Below are 20,974 nucleotides of genomic sequence, written 5' to 3' on the forward strand. Positions count from 1 at the left end.
TTTTAGGTTATTTTTTGAATTTATATTTTTTAATACTATATATTTTTATTTTTATTTTTTTAAATATTAATTATATTTTTTAAAGTGAAGGATATTTTTTAAACAAATTATCTACAAAAATTCTTACATGATGAGAATTTGAATCTTCAATTTTCGAGAAAATGAATACAGTATTAAATATAGCTAAGTCATGCGAGAGACTCATAGATTAAATTTCACCTATGACGAAGACTAGTGAGCTATCGTAGTTTTTAAAGCTCCCACGAGAAGATCGAGAAGGCCTTGCTATACCACATTTTCATTTTAACGAAAAAGCTAATGCATAATAGATATTAGCGGTTAAAAATAAATATTTTGACAAAATAATTGAAACCTATTATAAATTTTATCGACAAAATTAAAGCATACGTTTGATGTGTCTAATGAAAGAGTGAATCAAGAGAGTTAGTTTTTAAATGAATTAATATTTTAAAAATAAATAATAATAAAAACTTCCAAAATTTAAGGAATCATGGAGANGTTTGGGTGTTGTTTTAGTCAGTTTTTTTGTGGGTTTTGTTTGTAATTATGGGAAAAATATATATATATATTTGGTGTTATTATCACACTTTAACCTAAATAAAATATTTTCAATAATCTTATTACATTATTTAATTTAGACGATTAACTTTTGTGATTATAGTAAATAAATAGTTTATTTATTTAATAAATTTTTAGTAAAAATAAATTAAATATACAAATTTTAAATTTATTATTGAATTATAATAATTATAATAATCTGTAAAGTAAGATCAATTAATTAGTTGAATTTATTCAAAATAAAATAAATTAAGAGGCAAGATGTTATCAAAATTTTATATAAATAAATAATATATATTTTAAATGATTGTAATTACTTCTAACAACCTTATAACAGCTTTAGATAATTAATTGTTATTAGTTCCTTTATTTTCATTAAGTCAATAAATAGCTTAACCAATTAAATTTTTATTTAATTATGCTTTTAGGATTTTTAGATTATTTAGTTGTGAATATTAATAATATTGTCAAACAAGTGATTCAATTAAAAAGAGAAATAATAATAAACATAAATAATTCAAAAAAAAAAATAAAACTTATATTAAAAATACAATAAAAAAATAAATGAATAATTAAAAAAATTAAAGAAAATATAAATAAATAAATAATGGGATAATGAAATAATACCAATAAAAAAAAATGAAAGAAAGCTTTAATTAATATTATTATAAAAAGTAAGAATATTTAATATTTAATATTTATAATTAATGCCAATAATGTGTGTGATTTACGAATGTTTTATATGAGTTTTATAAAATTTTAATTATTAATTTAATATACTGACGGATAAATAATTTTTTTTTAAAGTAATTAAAAAATAGACAATATTTAAATTATAGTATTAATGTAACTAGTTTACACCAGCTTTAAGTTGGTAATTAATTTTTAATTTTAATTATTTCCTTTTCTAATAATTCGGATTTATTAGAATTTATTCGAATTTCAGTTCAGAGGCGATTGTTCTTTCCTTGTAGATTACGGGTTTTTGTTAAAAGCTAAACGGTCTACGCTGACGATTATCACCGTTCACTACGTGTCAAAGGCTTATTGGTTGAGGTGCCCCACTGGTCACTCAAGAAAAATCATAAGCTCTCTCCATTTTTCTACGTCACCCACTTTCTCTCCTCTTCGATCTTCACCGTCTCTTCCATTTCCATTTTTGCCTGTTTTCTTCCAAACTCAGAAAAGCACCTTCCACCAATCTGGGACAAATCAGATCCTTTCTACCACTATCATTTCCATCGTCAAAAACGCTTCAATCTCTGCCCATTTTTCCATCTCTCTCTTCATAAATCATGCTCTTCTCCCTGTTTCTTGCTCGCTGTCGTGTTCTGTGATAGATCACTCGACTTCGTGTCGGGAACTATTTGCTGATTTTGAATCTGGAAAGGTGATTTGTTTCGCCGGAGCCTGTTCGGAGATCCCATGGCTAGGACCAGATCGTCCTCCAGCAAATGGAGGTTTTGTAACCCATCGTATTACCTGAAGAGGCCGAAGCGTTTGGCTTTTCTTTTAGTGACATTCGTTTGTGTTAGCTTAGTAGTTTGGGACCGGCAGACTCTGCTCAGAGAACATGAGGTACTGTTTGATTTATGAGTTTCGCTTAATTTTCTAATCGTAGCACTTGCTCAAATCTTAGTTTGATTGCTTAGAGTTTTGTGGGATTTGCGAGGAATTTCTGTGAAGTGGCCGTCTAGGATGAGTTGCCTGATTCCTTAGGACCGTGGAGTATGAAAAAATGCTACCAGTTTAGGATCCGAATTTGGACACTTCAATGTTTTAGTGGGTCCTCTCATTCTCATCTCCACTTCCTGGTAAACGGCTACTCGTTGCGTAGAATTTTTCGAGAAAATTCCAAATAAATCTCCGCATCTCGTTCTATCTCTCTCGCGAAAGCAGTTGGTTTGCGCTTGTTAAGTTCACGTCGTGACTCACCCAACCCAAGTTGTCGAAATTGATAATTCCTCATGTTTGCCCACTATTTCATTATATGACTACCAATCATGGGTTTTAAATTACATGGCTGGCTGAGAATTGAAGAACGAATCTTTGGTTATACGTAACAAGTTAAAGCGGACAATATTTGCTAGCGGTGGGCTTGGGCTGTTACAAAGGGTATTAGAGCTAGTCACCGGATGGCATAAGACACTGATCAAAGTAGGACTAGATCCTCTCTATACTAGAAGATTTTAAAAATCTTGAGGAGAACCCGAAAGAGAAATCCGAAAGAGGTGGTGGGCTTGGCTGTTACTATAAATGTCCGTAGTTATTGTCCTTTGCAATTGTAACCAAACTTGTCTTGATTAGCTGCACTCTTTATCTACGGATCCATTTTGGAAGTGATATCCAGGTCGATCTAAACAGCCAAACTCCTTATATGGAAAGCATGTGATGTGACCGTATCCAACTTTATCTATTAGCTTCAAGTCCAAATTTCCTTTTTAAGAATATAATCTTTTGTTTACAAAAATTGCTCTTGTCATCACTGCTAATGACTAGTTTCTGGCTGCCACATAGTATGTTCAAAACCTTGAATCTGTCTCAAAGTTTGGGGTATCCTTGGACACTGATGTTAGGACAATGTTCAATGTAGTTCTTTCAGTTTGAGAGTATCTTTTTTCTTGCTAGCATTTGATATATTCATTGCTCCTGTGTAGGACGAGCTTGCTAAGTTAAATTCTGAGGTGGTACGATTGAGAAGTCTGGTAAGAGACTTGATGTACTTATACCTGCTTGTACCAGGCTAAGCCGTTTAAGTTCAACTTTTTTCATATAGTTATGGTCTTAATCATTGCATATACCTATATAAAATTGTATGTTCAGATAGAAGAAGTTAACGATAAGCCACAGAATACTATTGCCAAAGTTCATGTGGAGGCCAAGAAGGAGGTTGACGATCCTATTGATGCCGAGCGAAGAGAGAAAGTCAAAGAAGCAATGACTCATGCCTGGAGTTCCTATGAGAAGTATGCTTGGGGACAAGACGAGCTGCAGGTATGATGACCTCTTTTCTGCGTAATAGAATCTCTTCAATTTTTCTTTTGTCCTGAAACAGAGTTGTAAAAAAGCTCAATTTAGGGCCTTTCTGAGTGCACTTGTCTTTGAACCCTTGGCAATATCCTCTGCTCTTTCCCTCTTTTTTTTTCCTTTTGTTTTGAAACGAGGTATAAAAAATCCCAATTTTCCCATTCCTTCCTCTTTTATTAAGGCATTTGTGTGTGTGTGTGTGTGATTATCTTTAGACCCTCGGCAACATTCTACATTTTCCTTGTAAATAAATGCATCTATGAAGTAGGCTAGTTTGGGAATCAAAACAGAAAATTGATAGCTCATTCAACATTCTACATTCAACTGGTTAAGACATGAGCCTTGTCCAAAAGGTCAGAGATTCAAATCCACAACTTCACATGTTGTTTGACTATGACTAAAAATCAAAACAAAGAACTGCAAGGAGTTTCCGCTTATGATTCTTCTCTTTGGTGATTCTTGTGGTTCTTTGAGCTATATACAAGCATACTATCATATTTCATGCCAGAGCTTGAATAGATTTTTAAAAATATAGTTCTCCATTTGTTTGAGAATTGGAGTGCTTTTACCGTCATACGAAAATGTATGAATAACGAGATGGGGGTGAAAACTGATTGCTGACTTTGGAATTTATGACTTCTAATGGATATATGAACTGATCATGGCTGGCTAATTCATTGTATTCCGTTCCTATGATTTCTCCCCATAGTGGTCAGTAAATATGAAGTAATTTGGTTCAGATGTAGCACCAAGGATGTCATTATTCATACTTAAACTATCCAAAAGTTTGAATTTGAGACTGATTGCTTTTTTTTTTTTTTTTTTTTTTTTTTTTTTGTCATTTTTTGAGACGAATGATTGCTCTTTTGTCTTTATATGTTATTTTTATTTTTCAACTTCGTATGGTTGTGCATTCAAGTTAATGAGTAACTTTTTGTTTCCTGATTTCTCTTAATTTTGGGTTTGACCAGCCACAAACAAAAGGTGGTATCAATAGCTTTGGTGGTCTTGGAGCAACGTTAATAGATTCTCTTGATACGTTGTATATCATGGGTCTCGATGAGCAATTCCAAAAAGCTAAAGAGTGAGTGTTTTGAATATTTATTTTCCGCGTTTCTTAATGTATTTTAGATCTTCTGTTCTTCCTGTGAGCCAAAAGAGCACCAAAATGTTCTTGGCGTTTGTTTGCTGCAAACTTTGAGCATATTTTTCTCCATGCTCCCCCAACCCCCTTTTCCCCTTTTTAATCTGCAGTTTTAATTTCTCTATGGCCATATAAACTTACGGCTATGCTAATTATGCCAATCCTCCATGTCAAGATCCAAATTTAATACTATTCAACTTAATTAGTGATCTATAGTGTGGTATGAATCAACTGAGAACTCTATATTGCCCAGTAGAAATATTTTTGGTCAATGGCCTATGCGTATTTGTGTTGTGTCCAGAAAAATATTGAGACAATTCTGATGCATCTAAATATTGCTTTCACTTTACAGGTGGGTTGAGAAGTCTTTGGATTTCAACAAGAATTATGACGCCAGCGTTTTTGAGACAACCATAAGGTTGCGTAATCAGGTTTAATGGGTCATTGATTTTAAGTTGCCTTTGTTACGGGGTAGAAGACCATCGGACTCATGGCATTTTCTGGTTCTCCTAATGAGAAATGCAAAGAGAGTTGTAGCTACATTTTATTTGCTTATAAGTGCTTTCTTTTGATTGGAACCAGAGTAGTAGGTGGACTTCTCAGTGCATATGATCTCTCCGGTGACAAAGTGTTTCTTGACAAGGCTAGAGATATAGCAGATAGGTTGCTTCCAGCATGGGATACCCCCTCAGGAATCCCTTATAACTTCATAAATTTGGTTAATGGAAGACCTCATAATCCTTCATGGACCGGGGTAAGTTTTGTCAATTTTTTTTCCTTTTGCAGATTTTCTAGTTTTCCGATCAATGTGTCAGAAAAACACATTCATGTCCGGTCCTTAACTATGGTAGTTGCTACTTACATTTCCTTTACTGGCAGTGAGATGGCTTTTAACTCTAAACTTGCATGTTGAGGTTGCTCTACAGACTTCCAAAAACTTGTTTTGGGCCAAGAAATTCCCGTTTATATTGAAATCCCCACATGGATTGAGGCTTAATCCTAGTTTTCTTTTTGGATTCATTACATTAAACACATTTATATAATATAATTCTGGAGTGATGGTGTTGGTTTTTAATCCCACGATGGATCATTGTATCTGACTTCGAAGTTGTTTTCTTTAATGTGCTCCTTTGGTGAATTTCCTTTATTCATCGTATTTTCTAGCCAAGGTACGTTTGTGAGATTCCACATCGGTTGGAGAGGAAAACGAAACATTCCTTATAAGGGTGGGGGAACCTCTCCCTAATAAACGTGTTTTAAAACCGTGAGGTTGACGACGATACGTAATGGGCCAAAGCGGACAATACCTGCTAACGGTGGGCTTGATCTGTTACAAATGATATCAGAGCCTGACATCGAGCTGTGTGCCAGCGAGGATCCTGGGCCTCCAAGGGGAATGGATTGTGAGATCCCATATCGGTTGGAGAGGGAAACGAAGCATTTCTTATAAGAGTGTGGTAACCTCTCCCTAGTAGACGCGTTTGAAAACCGTGAAGTTGACGGCGATATGTAATGGGCCAAAGCGAACAATATCTGCTAGCTGTGGGCTTGGCCTGTTACAATGTTGTTCATTGTCAAGTCCGATCATGCCTGCTGTAGGCTTGTTTTAGATAACTTTCTTTTTTAGCTGTGGTTTGAGATATGAGCTTCCATAGTTGTAATCCATAATGTTTAATGATGCCATTTCTAGTTCAAATGCTGTATTATTGTTACTCATGTTTTTATTTCACTAACAATTTTCTTTTTTCTTAGGGTTTTAGTATCCTTGCAGATGCTGGTACGGAGCAGCTTGAGTTCATTTCTCTATCACAAAGGACGGGAGATCCAAAGTACCAGCAAAAGGTCAATTTCTAATTGTTTCCTTATTGTGGGGTCTTACATAATCTCAATCCACTCTGCAACTGAACCCCTGATAGAATGGTGGCTCTAATGCTGTGTATCACTGGTATTGTTGAAAGTGTTATTTGTCCTGAAATATATACCTCAATGATGTACACGTTTCATTGTCGATGAGTGCCTTAATAGCAATTGCTGTTTGTATTAAACATGAGGAGATCGATGTGAAATCCCATATCGGTCGGAGATNTTAAAACCGTGAGGTTGACGACGATACGTAATGGGCCAAAGCGGACAATACCTGCTAACGGTGGGCTTGATCTGTTACAAATGATATCAGAGCCTGACATCGAGCTGTGTGCCAGCGAGGATCCTGGGCCTCCAAGGGGAATGGATTGTGAGATCCCATATCGGTTGGAGAGGGAAACGAAGCATTTCTTATAAGAGTGTGGTAACCTCTCCCTAGTAGACGCGTTTGAAAACCGTGAAGTTGACGGCGATATGTAATGGGCCAAAGCGAACAATATCTGCTAGCTGTGGGCTTGGCCTGTTACAATGTTGTTCATTGTCAAGTCCGATCATGCCTGCTGTAGGCTTGTTTTAGATAACTTTCTTTTTTAGCTGTGGTTTGAGATATGAGCTTCCATAGTTGTAATCCATAATGTTTAATGATGCCATTTCTAGTTCAAATGCTGTATTATTGTTACTCATGTTTTTATTTCACTAACAATTTTCTTTTTTCTTAGGGTTTTAGTATCCTTGCAGATGCTGGTACGGAGCAGCTTGAGTTCATTTCTCTATCACAAAGGACGGGAGATCCAAAGTACCAGCAAAAGGTCAATTTCTAATTGTTTCCTTATTGTGGGGTCTTACATAATCTCAATCCACTCTGCAACTGAACCCCTGATAGAATGGTGGCTCTAATGCTGTGTATCACTGGTATTGTTGAAAGTGTTATTTGTCCTGAAATATATACCTCAATGATGTACACGTTTCATTGTCGATGAGTGCCTTAATAGCAATTGCTGTTTGTATTAAACATGAGGAGATCGATGTGAAATCCCATATCGGTCGGAGATGGGAACGAAACATTCTTTATAAAGGTGTGAAAACCTCTCCCCAACAGACGTGTTTTAAAAACCTTGAGGGGAAGCCCGAAACGAAAAATCCAAAGAGGATAATATTTGCTAGCGGTGGGCTTGGGTTGTTACAATCCATCATTGCTAGCACATGCAATTAATGTTCCACTAATTAGTATCTTCAATTAATTAATTGCCTTACTCCTTACTTGATTGTAAAGTGTTATTCTGGGCATCAGTGGCTTCCTAGAATGTTGAATATTTGGTTGCACAACATGTCAGGTTGAGAATGTTATATCACAGCTCAGTAAAAGTTTCCCCGACGATGGGCTGCTTCCCATTTACATTGATCCAACCGAAGGAAAAGCATCACATGCAACGATAACTTTTGGTGCCATGGGCGACAGGTATTCAATCATTTAAGGTTTTCTTAAGCTTTTCCCTTCCATTTCAAGTATTTTCCAAACCACCATTAACTTTTCACTGGTATCCTTTAACTCGAAGATTCATTGCAGCTTTTATGAATACTTGCTCAAAGTGTGGATACAGGGAAACAAAACTTCTGCTGTAAAACATTACCGGTAAGAAGCCATTTCATCTATAATCACACTGCAAAGTAAAGAAATTTGGGGGGGGCGGGGGGAACGATTGTACAGTTTTTAGAGTTCGAGATATTTGACATAATCCATGACCCATGAGTGCTTTTTGCGCGCGTGATATCTCCTGATCTTTTAATGTGTCAAATATTTTGATATACAGAATTGTTTGTTGATATTTAATTTAGGGAAATGTGGGAGAAGTCAATGGAAGGTCTTTCAAGCTTGGTTAGGAAGTCAACCCCATCATCTTTCACTTATATTTGTGAGAAGAGTGGAGATTCCCTCACCGACAAGGTAAGATATCGGCTAGTTCCTCTCTCGATTATGTTAAGAGGATCAAATATTATGAATACCTTTCCCCAATTTGCATGACTTTGCAGATGGATGAACTTGCATGCTTTGCTCCAGGAATGATAGCTTTGGGATCATCTGGTTATGATTCTGAAGATTCTAAGAAGTTCTTAACGCTTGCAGAAGAGGTAAGAACTTTCAACCTTTTAATTCCTCTTCGCCTTAGCTCCTCAATTAATATCTTCATTTGATTCATTTTATGGTCTAGCTTGCTTGGACGTGCTATAATTTCTATCAGACCACCCCAACAAAATTAGCTGGAGAGAACTACTTCTTCCACTCTGGAGAGGTTCATATCATCAATCCACTAACATAGCATCTCTCACCAGTTTCCTTTTTAGTAATGTAGTTTAATGTTGTTTCATATATGGAATGTTAGGATATGAGCGTTGGTACATCTTGGAATATAATGAGACCAGAGACAGTAGAATCAATCTTTTACCTCTGGCGTCTGACTGGCAACAAGACATACAAAGAGTGGGGTTGGAACATATTTCAAGCATTCGAAAAGAATTCCCGGGTGGAATCGGGTTACGTCGGGCTGAAAGACGTGAGCATTCTCGAAACTCTTAAAAGATCTGGCATTGTTTTAGTCATTAATCTGTATGGAACTCGAAACGACACGCCTTTGGCTGGTGTTTTCAGGTCAACACAGGTGTAAAGGACAACATGATGCAAAGTTTCTTCCTTGCAGAGACACTGAAATATCTGTATCTTCTCTTTTCACCAACTTCAGTCATTCCTTTGGATGAATGGGTGTTCAACACAGAAGCTCACCCTCTACGCATTGTACCCCGGAACGAGGAAGGAGGATATCCTGAAAGATCAGACGAGAAACGCAAGCCATACATACGGTTGCGTAGCAGGAAGGAAGGTCGGTCCGATTGAACACGCGTTTTACTGCATTCTAATTCTTGGTAGAGTTGATTTATAGACGAAAACCTGAAGCATCCATCCTATATTATATATAGTGTTATTGTTAGATGTTCCTTCTGGGAATAATGCTGCGGCTCTCATATGATGATGATGCTTAGACGGAATTTGTTTGTAAAAGATGTAATATTTAGATAAATGTTGATGAAGGATTTTGTTTTTATTTGCTTGAGTTGCTTCAACATCCCATAGCAGGAATGATATGAGATTCTTTTTTGTTTGCATATTTGAAAAAATTATTAGCTCTTCTTCTTCCTCTTTGGATTCCATTTTTCAAGCAGTTGATATGGTAGAAACCAGAGCTCTTTAATGATCAAACGGTGCCCGTTCCAAGAAACAATCTGCTGTGATGTGAAATTGATCGCACAGGATTACAATGGATTGTCCTATACAAACCTATTTTGATATGGATGTTGGATTCTTCGCCTCGAATCAAATCATGAAAATTGAGTTGGATTGAATTTTTGAAAAATTGAAAATTTTGAATCGGTTCGTAATGGCCTAGATCCACCGTTAGTAGATATTGTCCTTTTTGGGCTTGGACTTCCCCTCAAGGCTTTAAAACGCAGCTGGGGAAGGTTTTCACACCCTTATAGATGGTGGTTTGTTCTTCTTCCCAACCAATGTGGGGCATCACACGTTGGCACTCTTTTCTTCCTCCAATTGATGTGATGTGGGACCGCCCCCAAATCCACCCCTCTTTGGGGCCCAACGTCCTTACTGGCACACCGCCTCGTGTCTACCCCCTTCGGGGAACAACAAGAAGGCTGATACATCGTCTGGTGTCTGGCTCTGATATCATTTGTAACGGCCCATAGAGTCCTTATTGGCACACCGCCTCGTGTCTACCCCCTTCAGGGAACAACGAGAAGGCTAACACATCGTCTGGTGTCTGGCTCTGATATCATTTGTAACGGCCCACAAATCCATTGCTAGCAGATATTGTCCTCTTTGAGCTTTCCCTTTCGGGCTTCTTCCCCTAAGGCTTTAAAACGCGTCTGCTAGGGGAAAGTTTTCACACCCTTATAAATGGTGGTTTGTTCTCCTCCCCAGCCAATGTGGGACATCACTGGGTTAACATTTTTTTTTAGTTCGGTTAATTTAACTGACTCGAAAATAGAGTTATAACCTAACCGAGCCTTATCTTATTTAAGATTATTACGAAGATTTAAGAATATTTGATGTTTGTAATTGATGTTAATGATCTATAGTGACTTTTAAATGTTTGATATTTGATATTTGAATTTTAATTAAGAATATTTAATGTTTGTAATTGAAATTAACCATGCATTTAGGTATTTAAATATTTGATATTTGAGTTTTGTGAGATTTTAATTATTAACATTATAGATATGTAACATAATAAACTTTTTTAAAAAAAATAATATAACCTAACCAATTAAAGAGTGAATCGTATTTGGCCGTTCGATGCACCGATTCAACTAACTTAAAATTTTAAATAGATCTAAAAGATTTTCTCAACTCAATTTAATCCGTGTACCCACACTATTTAAAATTGAATATGAGATAAAAAAAAATCGAAATTGAAAAAATAGAATAAAATTCATGCAACACAATAGGGTGATGGGTAAACATTAAACTTTTAATAATTTATTTTTTTTATAAATATAATGAAAATGTCAATGTCAAATCAACATAAAATATTATACTATTATCTATATGAAGAATATTCAATGGAGAGGTAAAGACTCATATTATTAATATTTTTTTTGTTCAAATAATTTTTTTTTAAAAACATAAGATAATATTTAAGGGTATTTTTTACAATTAAAAAAATCAAATCTGAAAACATTCATCTAAAAAATAACTTTAAATTTTTAAAAGTAAAAAAGAAAACATGTAAAAATATATTTAAACTTTAAAAAAGATTGGAAAATAAATTTACAACTAATTTAAAGAAAACGGTTATATTTTATTTTAAAAATATCTTAAATTTTTTTAAGTTTCAAGNTAAAAAAAAAAAAAAAAAAAAAAATTCAAACACACCTTTAAATTTTTAAAAAATACCTTTATTATTTTTTTAATAATAACTGAAATATAAATTATGAGATATTGATAGAGGAGTTTCGTCCCTGTTAGACAGGGACAGACTCTCCACAATAGTATGATATTGTCTACTTTGAGGCTTAGACAGGGACAGACTCTCCACAATAGTATGATATTGTCCACTTTGAGGCCTCACTCCAATGGAGTTATTATTCCTCACTTATAAACTCATGATCAAATAAGCTCTCATGGCTTTGCTTCGGCTTCCCCAAAAGGTCTCACTCCAATAGAGTTAGTATTCCTCACTTATAAACTCATGATCATTCCCTAAATTAGGGAACATGTATTCCTCACTTATAAAGTCATGATCATTCCCTAAATTAGGGAACATTTTTTACTGTTTTCTTTAGGAGTTCTTTGTTGGATATTTGAGGATCTGAGGATTGTTAATAAACTCATGATCATTCCCTAAATTAGCCGATGTGGACTTCCATCATCCAACCGTCCCTACATTAATAATAATAATTTTTTTTTAATTTTTTATAAAAATTAGGAGGGTTTTTTAAAATATAGTATTTGTGAATTTTTTTAAGTAGAAAGTTATTAATATATATATTTTTTAAGTTTAGTATTTTATAACATCATTAAAAATTTAAAAGTATTTTTAAAGCAAATATTAAGGATTTAGTATTATGAATTTTTTTTATCAACTCCCGTAAATTACAGAGAGCTGTCAGCATCGTATCGCACAGTTGTTGATGTAAATTTCTGCCGATGTCGCCACAGAACTCTTCTGATTCGTCCTGTTCTTCAGATCACCCGCCGGCGCGCGCCGTCTTCTCTGCATGTTCGATTGAACGTTCTCATTGTTTTTTCAGAGAACATGATTCGGAATGCTGTAATGGAATCGTGAGATTGCTGCTGTGACAATAAAGAAGCTGGACAAAGCGAAATCAACTCTTGCACTATCGTGTTTTGATGCGAACATCCTACTTGCGACGTTTTGGTCTCCACCACTCTCACCGTTCTTCTTCCTCCGTTTTCTCTGCACTTCCTTGCCGCTTTCCTTTTTTGATTTTAAAACTCCGCAGCATCACCTGCAGCGACAACCAGAATGTGACAGTTGTGGCATTCCTCTTATCGGAGCCCGCTTTCCGTCGCAGAGACTTGCACCTGCTTCCAGTTGTTCGAGACGCTCCGTTTTATTGAGCTTGATTTCCTTGGATTCTAAACGCGCTCGTCGTCTTCTTATCCATCGCTACGCTTTCCATCGCGGTGTGTTCCGTTTCGAATTCGCATTTCTCTTTTGGTTTTAAGGTCTTCATGCTTCTTGCTCGGAACGGAGATATTATTTATTCTTGTGCTCAGTTAATTATTTTTTTTTTCCAAAATTGGTTTGCAACTTTTGCAGGTTTTCTTCACTCGAGCTAACTCCGTTCAGAGAATTGAATTCAATGATTATCATAGGTAGTGGATTTTTTTTTTCTTGCACAGTTCCTTTGGACATTATGTAGTAATATAGTTTTGAAATCCATACTTGTTCAGACACTTCTTATCTTCGTATATTTGTTTTAACTACTGTAAAGGTTAGCAGTTGCTGTTATATTATCTCACTCCCGCGCTCGAATCGAACGCGTCTGTTCAGTTTTGAAGTTTTGAACTAGTGTTAAATTGTCACTACACCGAAAAGTTCGATCGGTTTGTTCAGGAGAATGTAATATTTTCACACTTTTAACAATCGAAGACTATATCAGGGTGCGGCTAAGACTCATAAAATTCAACATATGAAATCTTAATTTGATACGAGTAAGTAAAACTGCAGAAATTTCCATTCAAGTTGTTAGATTAGGATGAATATAATCTTTTCAGTTAATTTTTTAACATATAGGATATTATAGGTAGCTTTTGGTGAATTCAATCCTCAGGAAAGATATGGAATGAGAGGCACGTATAAAAGGAGATTAACTGATAATTACTCAGGAATCAGGATTACTTTATCATCGCTGTTCTTATGTTTTCTTCACATGGCCCATCGTGGAAATTATTTTCTCGTCATTGATTTATTGTGTTCATTTGACCTGCATAACATTTTTCTCCTAGTCAACGAGTGGTTACCACTGCTTCATTGTGTAATTTCCTTGTCTTCTCTTTGAATTTGGGGTTTGGTTTGCCACATGAAGTCATGTCATGTTGGCAGAAGTTGTACACTCTGTTGCCGATTTTGCAAATCAGGTATCTTAACCATTCAGCTAGCGAAGTATCTCTATCCATGCCTAATTTTAACTTGAGCTGTTATTCACTGAATGCAGAGGAATTAATTTTATCATTGTAGGCGCTTCTTGCATATGGTCTGAGTAAACCTGATGCCCTTCATCCGTGAGTTATACATATCTTCAGCTGCGTAGCTTTATCATGTCTGCAGTATATATTTTCAACTTCAATGGCAATATTGGTTCCTTCTTTATATAAAAAAATGTTTCAATTAAATTTATTAGTCTTATTTTGGCTCTCATACCGTAAGGGTTTAATTTCATTTCTCAAAGACATTCCTGGCTGGTGCTGTTTTTAAGCCTTTGGCTTGCAAGCTTGCCTTAACAACCAAATTGGATGGTTTTCATGCTGTGGTGTAGGAATAGTATGGTTGATTACAGTTATATTCTCAAATGCAGCTTAGCGAATTTATATCTTGGCGGCTGTTAATGTTTTGTGTTTTCCGTATGACCACAAATAAATTGAGAAGTCCGAGATATCTTCGTTGTTGAACAGTTATGGATATTCTAAGGAGAGGTTTGTTTGGTCATTGATATCTGCTGTTGGGATCTTTTGTCTTGGTGCTGGTGCTATCATTGTTAATGGAATTCAAAATTTGTGGACTTCACAGGTAACTGGTCAATTGAAATTTGAGTCTCGTTTCAAATGTTTACCATTCTCAATTTTTCTCTTTTCCTATTTGATGCTTAGCTTTTTCTTTGTTAGTGGAAACTCTGGATGTGATCTTTTTATTTTGTTTGCTTCAGCCTCCTGCCAATATTCATTATGCAGCTTTAGTGATTGGTGATTCGCTTATTATTGAAGGCCTTATTTTATCCCCTCTGAAAATGGAAGTCCTCAACTGTTCCTCAGTGTATAAAATATGATCTAATTTGGTTTTACTGCACAACAATTTTTTCTGCTTAGGTGCTTCCCTGGTTGTTGCCATACAAGCTGTCAAGAAAGGTGCTGCTGCAGAGGGAATGAAACTGAGAGACTATGTGTGGCGTGGTCACAATCCCACATCTGTAGCAGTTATGACAGAGGTATCTACTTTTTCACACTTTTGAATGACGAACATTGTTCCTAAATATTGAACTACTCATGTGGTAAAAGGTCTTAAGACTATTAANAGACTATATCAGGGTGCGGCTAAGACTCATAAAATTCAACATATGAAATCTTAATTTGATACGAGTAAGTAAAACTGCAGAAATTTCCATTCAAGTTGTTAGATTAGGATGAATATAATCTTTTCAGTTAATTTTTTAACATATAGGATATTATAGGTAGCTTTTGGTGAATTCAATCCTCAGGAAAGATATGGAATGAGAGGCACGTATAAAAGGAGATTAACTGATAATTACTCAGGAATCAGGATTACTTTATCATCGCTGTTCTTATGTTTTCTTCACATGGCCCATCGTGGAAATTATTTTCTCGTCATTGATTTATTGTGTTCATTTGACCTGCATAACATTTTTCTCCTAGTCAACGAGTGGTTACCACTGCTTCATTGTGTAATTTCCTTGTCTTCTCTTTGAATTTGGGGTTTGGTTTGCCACATGAAGTCATGTCATGTTGGCAGAAGTTGTACACTCTGTTGCCGATTTTGCAAATCAGGTATCTTAACCATTCAGCTAGCGAAGTATCTCTATCCATGCCTAATTTTAACTTGAGCTGTTATTCACTGAATGCAGAGGAATTAATTTTATCATTGTAGGCGCTTCTTGCATATGGTCTGAGTAAACCTGATGCCCTTCATCCGTGAGTTATACATATCTTCAGCTGCGTAGCTTTATCATGTCTGCAGTATATATTTTCAACTTCAATGGCAATATTGGTTCCTTCTTTATATAAAAAAATGTTTCAATTAAATTTATTAGTCTTATTTTGGCTCTCATACCGTAAGGGTTTAATTTCATTTCTCAAAGACATTCCTGGCTGGTGCTGTTTTTAAGCCTTTGGCTTGCAAGCTTGCCTTAACAACCAAATTGGATGGTTTTCATGCTGTGGTGTAGGAATAGTATGGTTGATTACAGTTATATTCTCAAATGCAGCTTAGCGAATTTATATCTTGGCGGCTGTTAATGTTTTGTGTTTTCCGTATGACCACAAATAAATTGAGAAGTCCGAGATATCTTCGTTGTTGAACAGTTATGGATATTCTAAGGAGAGGTTTGTTTGGTCATTGATATCTGCTGTTGGGATCTTTTGTCTTGGTGCTGGTGCTATCATTGTTAATGGAATTCAAAATTTGTGGACTTCACAGGTAACTGGTCAATTGAAATTTGAGTCTCGTTTCAAATGTTTACCATTCTCAATTTTTCTCTTTTCCTATTTGATGCTTAGCTTTTTCTTTGTTAGTGGAAACTCTGGATGTGATCTTTTTATTTTGTTTGCTTCAGCCTCCTGCCAATATTCATTATGCAGCTTTAGTGATTGGTGATTCGCTTATTATTGAAGGCCTTATTTTATCCCCTCTGAAAATGGAAGTCCTCAACTGTTCCTCAGTGTATAAAATATGATCTAATTTGGTTTTACTGCACAACAATTTTTTCTGCTTAGGTGCTTCCCTGGTTGTTGCCATACAAGCTGTCAAGAAAGGTGCTGCTGCAGAGGGAATGAAACTGAGAGACTATGTGTGGCGTGGTCACAATCCCACATCTGTAGCAGTTATGACAGAGGTATCTACTTTTTCACACTTTTGAATGACGAACATTGTTCCTAAATATTGAACTACTCATGTGGTAAAAGGTCTTAAGACTATTAATTAATGAAGCACGACATGTCAGAAGTATCTAAGCTTGTTTGGCAAGAGCAATCATGCATTCCCACAATTGATTTAATATTCTTTGTCCGTCATTTAGGCACTCCTGTTTCTGACCTTTTCGTTTTTGGTGGTTTAAGATTTTCTTTTTATAAAAAAGTTAGTGGTCTTCGTGGACTCTTCTTTACTTTAGTTTTGTGGGTTCCCCTTTTTGTTGGGTTGTTATTTTTTGTAATGCCCTTGTACATTTTTTTCATTTTTCTCAATGGAAGCATGGTTTCTTATAAAGAAAACGATGTTAGAGATTCTGTTGATCCAGTTTCTGTAATGTTCAGGATGGTGCTGCAGTCACTGGTCTTATTGTTGCTGCTGCATCTCTTGTTGCAGTGAGTACCACAGGGAATGCAATTTATGATCCCGTTGGTTCCATTATAGTTGGTAACTTCCTTGGAATGGTATGTCTCTTGTCTGCAACTGTGAGCGAATAATTTTTCTTTCTCATTTGTTTATTGAAAGTGGCATTTCATAGTTATTATTTATATTCATCCTGCATTAGATTGCAAAGTGCTCCTTGAATTTCCGTTTGGGAGTTGGAGGCTTGTTTGTCAGATGTTATCAATTAAATTTATTTGGAAAGACGGCTTACTAGTTATCTTCTGTTTTGGTGTGTTCCTTAGTCTTGTTTGTGTGAGTACGCCAAACTTATAGACTAGCTTAATTTTTTTAAATAAATATATAAGCCTCAAATTTTAGCCACTAAAAATTTGAAACATGCATGACATGGACTTATTTTAGTTGATAAAGTAAATTCAATACTTTCGTACATACCAGCTCCTCCTATGGATGTCTACACCTGCATACTCTCATATAATTGTGCTATATAATCTTTATAATCATTCTAAGAATATTGAAGGTTTCTATCCAAAAATTCTATTCCAGGGCGGACATATGATTGATCCTGTGAAAATAATGCTTTCACTGATAATAATGAAAAGAAATACAATACAGAAAACTAACCTCTCACAAGGAGTCAATCCTAGCTAGTTTGCTTTGAATGCCTACCAGCTAACTATTGGAATCACAAGAATAGCGATAACCAAACTCTTTTACAGCATGTTCTGTAATACGAATCAGTGATAGTGAAGTGCGGCAGAAGAAACAGCTTCTAGAACAAAGCCAGGCCACTAATGGAGTGGCAAAGATGATGCAGTATACGGTAGATTAGAAAAGGGTTGAGCTATAAGTTACATGAATAATAAGCAATATAATAGTCTTGTGGTTTTTTAATTTATTTTGCAGGTGGACATATTCCTCATCCAACGTAATCGGCATGCTTTGATCGGTAGAGCAATGGATGAAAATGATATGCAGAAAATTCTCCAATTCTTGAAGAATGATCCAGTATACTTATGCTTGATAAATTTCTCTTCTATCTTTGCCTTAGTATGATACTAAATGAGTTCAAATTTTGAAGTCTTCTTGTCTAGGTTGTTGATGCTTTATATGATTGCAAGTGATTGGACCAGGATTTTATAGATTCAAGGCAGAAATAGGTGGAAGTTTTTTTTACATATATATTTTTCCCTCCAATTTTTTCTTCAATACTCGATCAATGTTGCATAGATTCTTTAATGCTTAGTTTCTTCATAAAATTTTTAGTCAACTTAAAAGATGAATCAAGTATCGGGGACTTTCATCAAATATGTTATGCCTATGAATTGCCTTGTTTTTGTCTATTTTATGCCTTATGTGGTTCGTGGTTCTTCACATCCTACATCAGCTGTAAATTGTTTCCCCTTCTATAGCTGCCACATCATATCGTTGTGTTATCACTTCTGTTGTTCAAAGGCCAGAGTTTACAGACAATAATTGGTTGCAAATGAGAGAGCCTGGTTTGTTGTATTCTAATCGACCCCTATACTGTTGAGGATGGTTGGGAGGGAGTCACATTGGCTAATTTAGGGAATGATCATGGGTTTATAAGTAAAGAATACATCTACATTGGTATGAAGCCTTTTGAAAAAGCCCAAAACCATGAGAGTTTATGCTCAAAGTGGACAATATCGTATCATTGTGGAGAGATCTGTGTTTCCTAACATATACTTGTGGGGATGAATAGATGGATTTTATCTCAAGCACAATTGACCCCAATACTTTTCAACATGCTGAAATCCTGCTGTGTCGGCTTTGTCTTCAACGATTCTATATTTCAGGCAGTTTATGACATTATTTATCATCGATATATTATGATTTTACCTGGCTATATGAAGCAGATTTCAATGGAGTCACAGTGGTGCAAAATTATCTAAGTAGGACTGGACGTGAAGAGTGGGCTAGAGAGGTTGATGATACTTTTTATCTCCAGTATGCTCCCTAGTGTTTGTTTTTGCTTGATTTGATCTTTTAAGCAAAATCGACGTCTGAACTACACCCATGTCCTACAGTTTCGTCAAGCTGCAAAGAACCGAGACGATTCAGATTTGCTGGAAACGATGGCGAACTATGGTATGGATGAAATGAGCATTCAATATTTAACAAAATTGAGATCTTGACTTGTTTGGTTCACAAACTCTTGTTGCAGGTGAAGAAATGGTTACTGGTTTAGGAAGTGAAGTGGATAGGCTGGAGAAAGAGATCCAGGAGCTCGTTCCTGGTTTGAGGCATGTGGATATCGAGGCTCATAGTCCTACTGGGTCATCCCCATGAATCACAGGGAAGTTTCCTCTCTTTTCTCCATATTAGAATTATTATGATCATGGTCTTTGATAGAGATCCTGAGAGTGATGGCTTGCCTTGCATATGGGATTTTCATGTGTACTAGTCAGCAAGTTTTCACGGGCCTACCCTAGTTAACAATAGGGTCAGGTCTAATAACTCTAGGATCCATTATATATTTATTTTAGAAAAATAATTTAGATATTTTAGAAATAAAGATATTAAAAGGAAAATTATTTAGATCTTTTAGGGATAAATTGTGTAGACTCTACTAAAAATATCATCATTCCAAAAGAAAAAAAGTACACAGTGCAGTAGTTTCTTCTTATATCTGATAATGTCTTGTAATGTCTTCTCGATCGGTGTTAATATAATAAAGAGAGGGAATATTTCCCACAAGGAATTATGGTCAACAACACCTTATTCAAAACCATTGCTCAGTACTTTGAAGCCTTGTCATATGGTCTTAGTCTAGGAGGTTGAGGTACTCTCATTCCCAACCTTGGTTGGAATTATCAGCCTATTCAAACTTGTATTCCTAATTCAAAGGGTCCACAATTCTTTTCCTAATTTGTTTCTTTGCCATTTCCCTAATTTCTTTCCAAGTCATTAAAATTGTTGACCCTTGATATAATAACAATTCAGTAGTATAGAAATTAGATTTGAGAAAATGGAAAGTCGTATTCAATCTAACTTACACAAATTATTTTATATATTTTTAGTATGTAATAGCCTCAAATAAATGCACACGCAAGTTAGGCGGTGGGGGTCTACTTCGAGGAAAGATATAGACGGGAGGGGGGTTCGAGGAAGGCTGTAGAATTTATTAAGAAACTTCCAGGATGGGTTAAGGGGAAGCTGGGCGGAAGATTGGTTATAAGAAATTGGGGGTATAAAGGAACTGAGGAAGAGGTAAAGAGAAGGAAGGAGGGTTAAGGGTTATCAGAATTAGTGTATTAATATGGCGTTCGCTCCAATATTGGACATAAAAGAGGTGGTGGTGGGAAAAAAAGGGATTAAAGAGGCGTGCCCATATTGCGGCGGCCCTGTAATAGCTTGGGACATGGATGTCCGCTGCTCCTTCTGCTTCTTCCTCCTTTACCACAAAAACAAAACCCAGCTCTATTGCGCTCTCTGCTCCTCACGCCTCTTTTATTCCTCTAACAAACCCTAGTCTCTTCTTATTCTCCCCACATATCTCCCTCCTTTCTTTTTTACTCCTATATTTATCCTTTCTTTACTTCGTACATAATGTGAAGGTTATGTGTGAAGTTGTTACTAAGTAATTGAACAATTTTTTTTTCTTTTTTTCAGTTTGGTTTGTTTTCTTCTGTTCTTAATTTATTTACACTTTTGTTTATTGTTTACTTTCTTTCTCCTCTATTCTTGGTCTATGCTTTTATTTTTTTTTAGTTTGCAAATTTGAAATGTTTGGCCATTCTAATGTTTGTGTTCTCCTTTTCAATACATTCACATCTAGTCATTTCATTAGGTTCATATTTTGTACTTTTAACTCAATGGCTTAAAGGTGGACATTTCATTCTCATTTTGAGAGATTCAAATCCCCTTTTGTCAATGAGAAAAGGAGATGAGGATTACAACGATTAAGGAAGCAAAAATTTCAAGAAATTAATCGAAGTTTTGTTAAGAATGAGAAACATTGAAAGTCCTATCTTCTTTAGAT

General features: G+C 35.5%; 2 protein-coding genes and 1 pseudogene across 2 annotated transcripts; all 3 read left to right on the forward strand.

Moving 5' to 3' along the window:
- The first annotated feature begins 1,698 nt into the window (after positions 1 to 1,698).
- Positions 1,699 to 9,773, forward strand: LOC111806937 (mannosyl-oligosaccharide 1,2-alpha-mannosidase MNS1). The gene is made up of 14 exons (XM_023692478.1): positions 1,699 to 2,157; positions 3,237 to 3,284; positions 3,403 to 3,573; positions 4,578 to 4,690; positions 5,103 to 5,168; positions 5,333 to 5,504; positions 6,503 to 6,592; positions 7,948 to 8,072; positions 8,181 to 8,246; positions 8,450 to 8,558; positions 8,645 to 8,743; positions 8,824 to 8,904; positions 8,995 to 9,165; positions 9,261 to 9,773. The coding sequence occupies exons 1-14, from the start codon at positions 2,005 to 2,007 to the stop codon at positions 9,501 to 9,503; spliced, it is 1,707 nt and encodes a 568-aa protein (XP_023548246.1). The 5' UTR covers positions 1,699 to 2,004; the 3' UTR covers positions 9,504 to 9,773.
- Positions 9,774 to 13,138: 3,365 nt separating this feature from the next.
- On the forward strand, positions 13,139 to 14,832 carry LOC111807488 (metal tolerance protein C4-like). The gene is made up of 4 exons (XM_023693232.1): positions 13,139 to 13,787; positions 13,888 to 13,931; positions 14,322 to 14,436; positions 14,733 to 14,832. The coding sequence occupies exons 1-4, from the start codon at positions 13,743 to 13,745 to the stop codon at positions 14,790 to 14,792; spliced, it is 264 nt and encodes an 87-aa protein (XP_023549000.1). The 5' UTR covers positions 13,139 to 13,742; the 3' UTR covers positions 14,793 to 14,832.
- Positions 14,833 to 15,371: 539 nt separating this feature from the next.
- Positions 15,372 to 19,409, forward strand: LOC111807490 (annotated as a pseudogene).
- The last annotated feature ends 1,565 nt before the right edge of the window (positions 19,410 to 20,974 follow it).

This window comes from Cucurbita pepo, chromosome LG12 (assembly GCF_002806865.2).
Source record: "Cucurbita pepo subsp. pepo cultivar mu-cu-16 chromosome LG12, ASM280686v2, whole genome shotgun sequence".
In the NCBI taxonomy this organism is placed as follows: domain Eukaryota; kingdom Viridiplantae; phylum Streptophyta; class Magnoliopsida; order Cucurbitales; family Cucurbitaceae; genus Cucurbita; species Cucurbita pepo.

What these genes read in the sequence shown, in the direction of transcription:
- LOC111806937 (XM_023692478.1), top strand. Translation starts at nt 2,005, where the DNA reads ATGGCTAGGACCAGATCGTCCTCCAGCAAATGGAGGTTTTGTAACCCA. An exon ending in ATAATCCTTCATGGACCGGG is followed by an intron (nt 5,505 to 6,502) that starts GTAAGTTTTGTC and finishes CTTTTTTCTTAG; the next exon opens with GGTTTTAGTATCCTTGCAGA. An exon ending in GAGATTCCCTCACCGACAAG is followed by an intron (nt 8,559 to 8,644) that starts GTAAGATATCGG and finishes ATGACTTTGCAG; the next exon opens with ATGGATGAACTTGCATGCTT.
- LOC111807488 (XM_023693232.1), top strand. Translation starts at nt 13,743, where the DNA reads ATGTTGGCAGAAGTTGTACACTCTGTTGCCGATTTTGCAAATCAG. An exon ending in AAACCTGATGCCCTTCATCC is followed by an intron (nt 13,932 to 14,321) that starts GTGAGTTATACA and finishes GTTGTTGAACAG; the next exon opens with TTATGGATATTCTAAGGAGA. An exon ending in AAAATTTGTGGACTTCACAG is followed by an intron (nt 14,437 to 14,732) that starts GTAACTGGTCAA and finishes TTTTCTGCTTAG; the next exon opens with GTGCTTCCCTGGTTGTTGCC.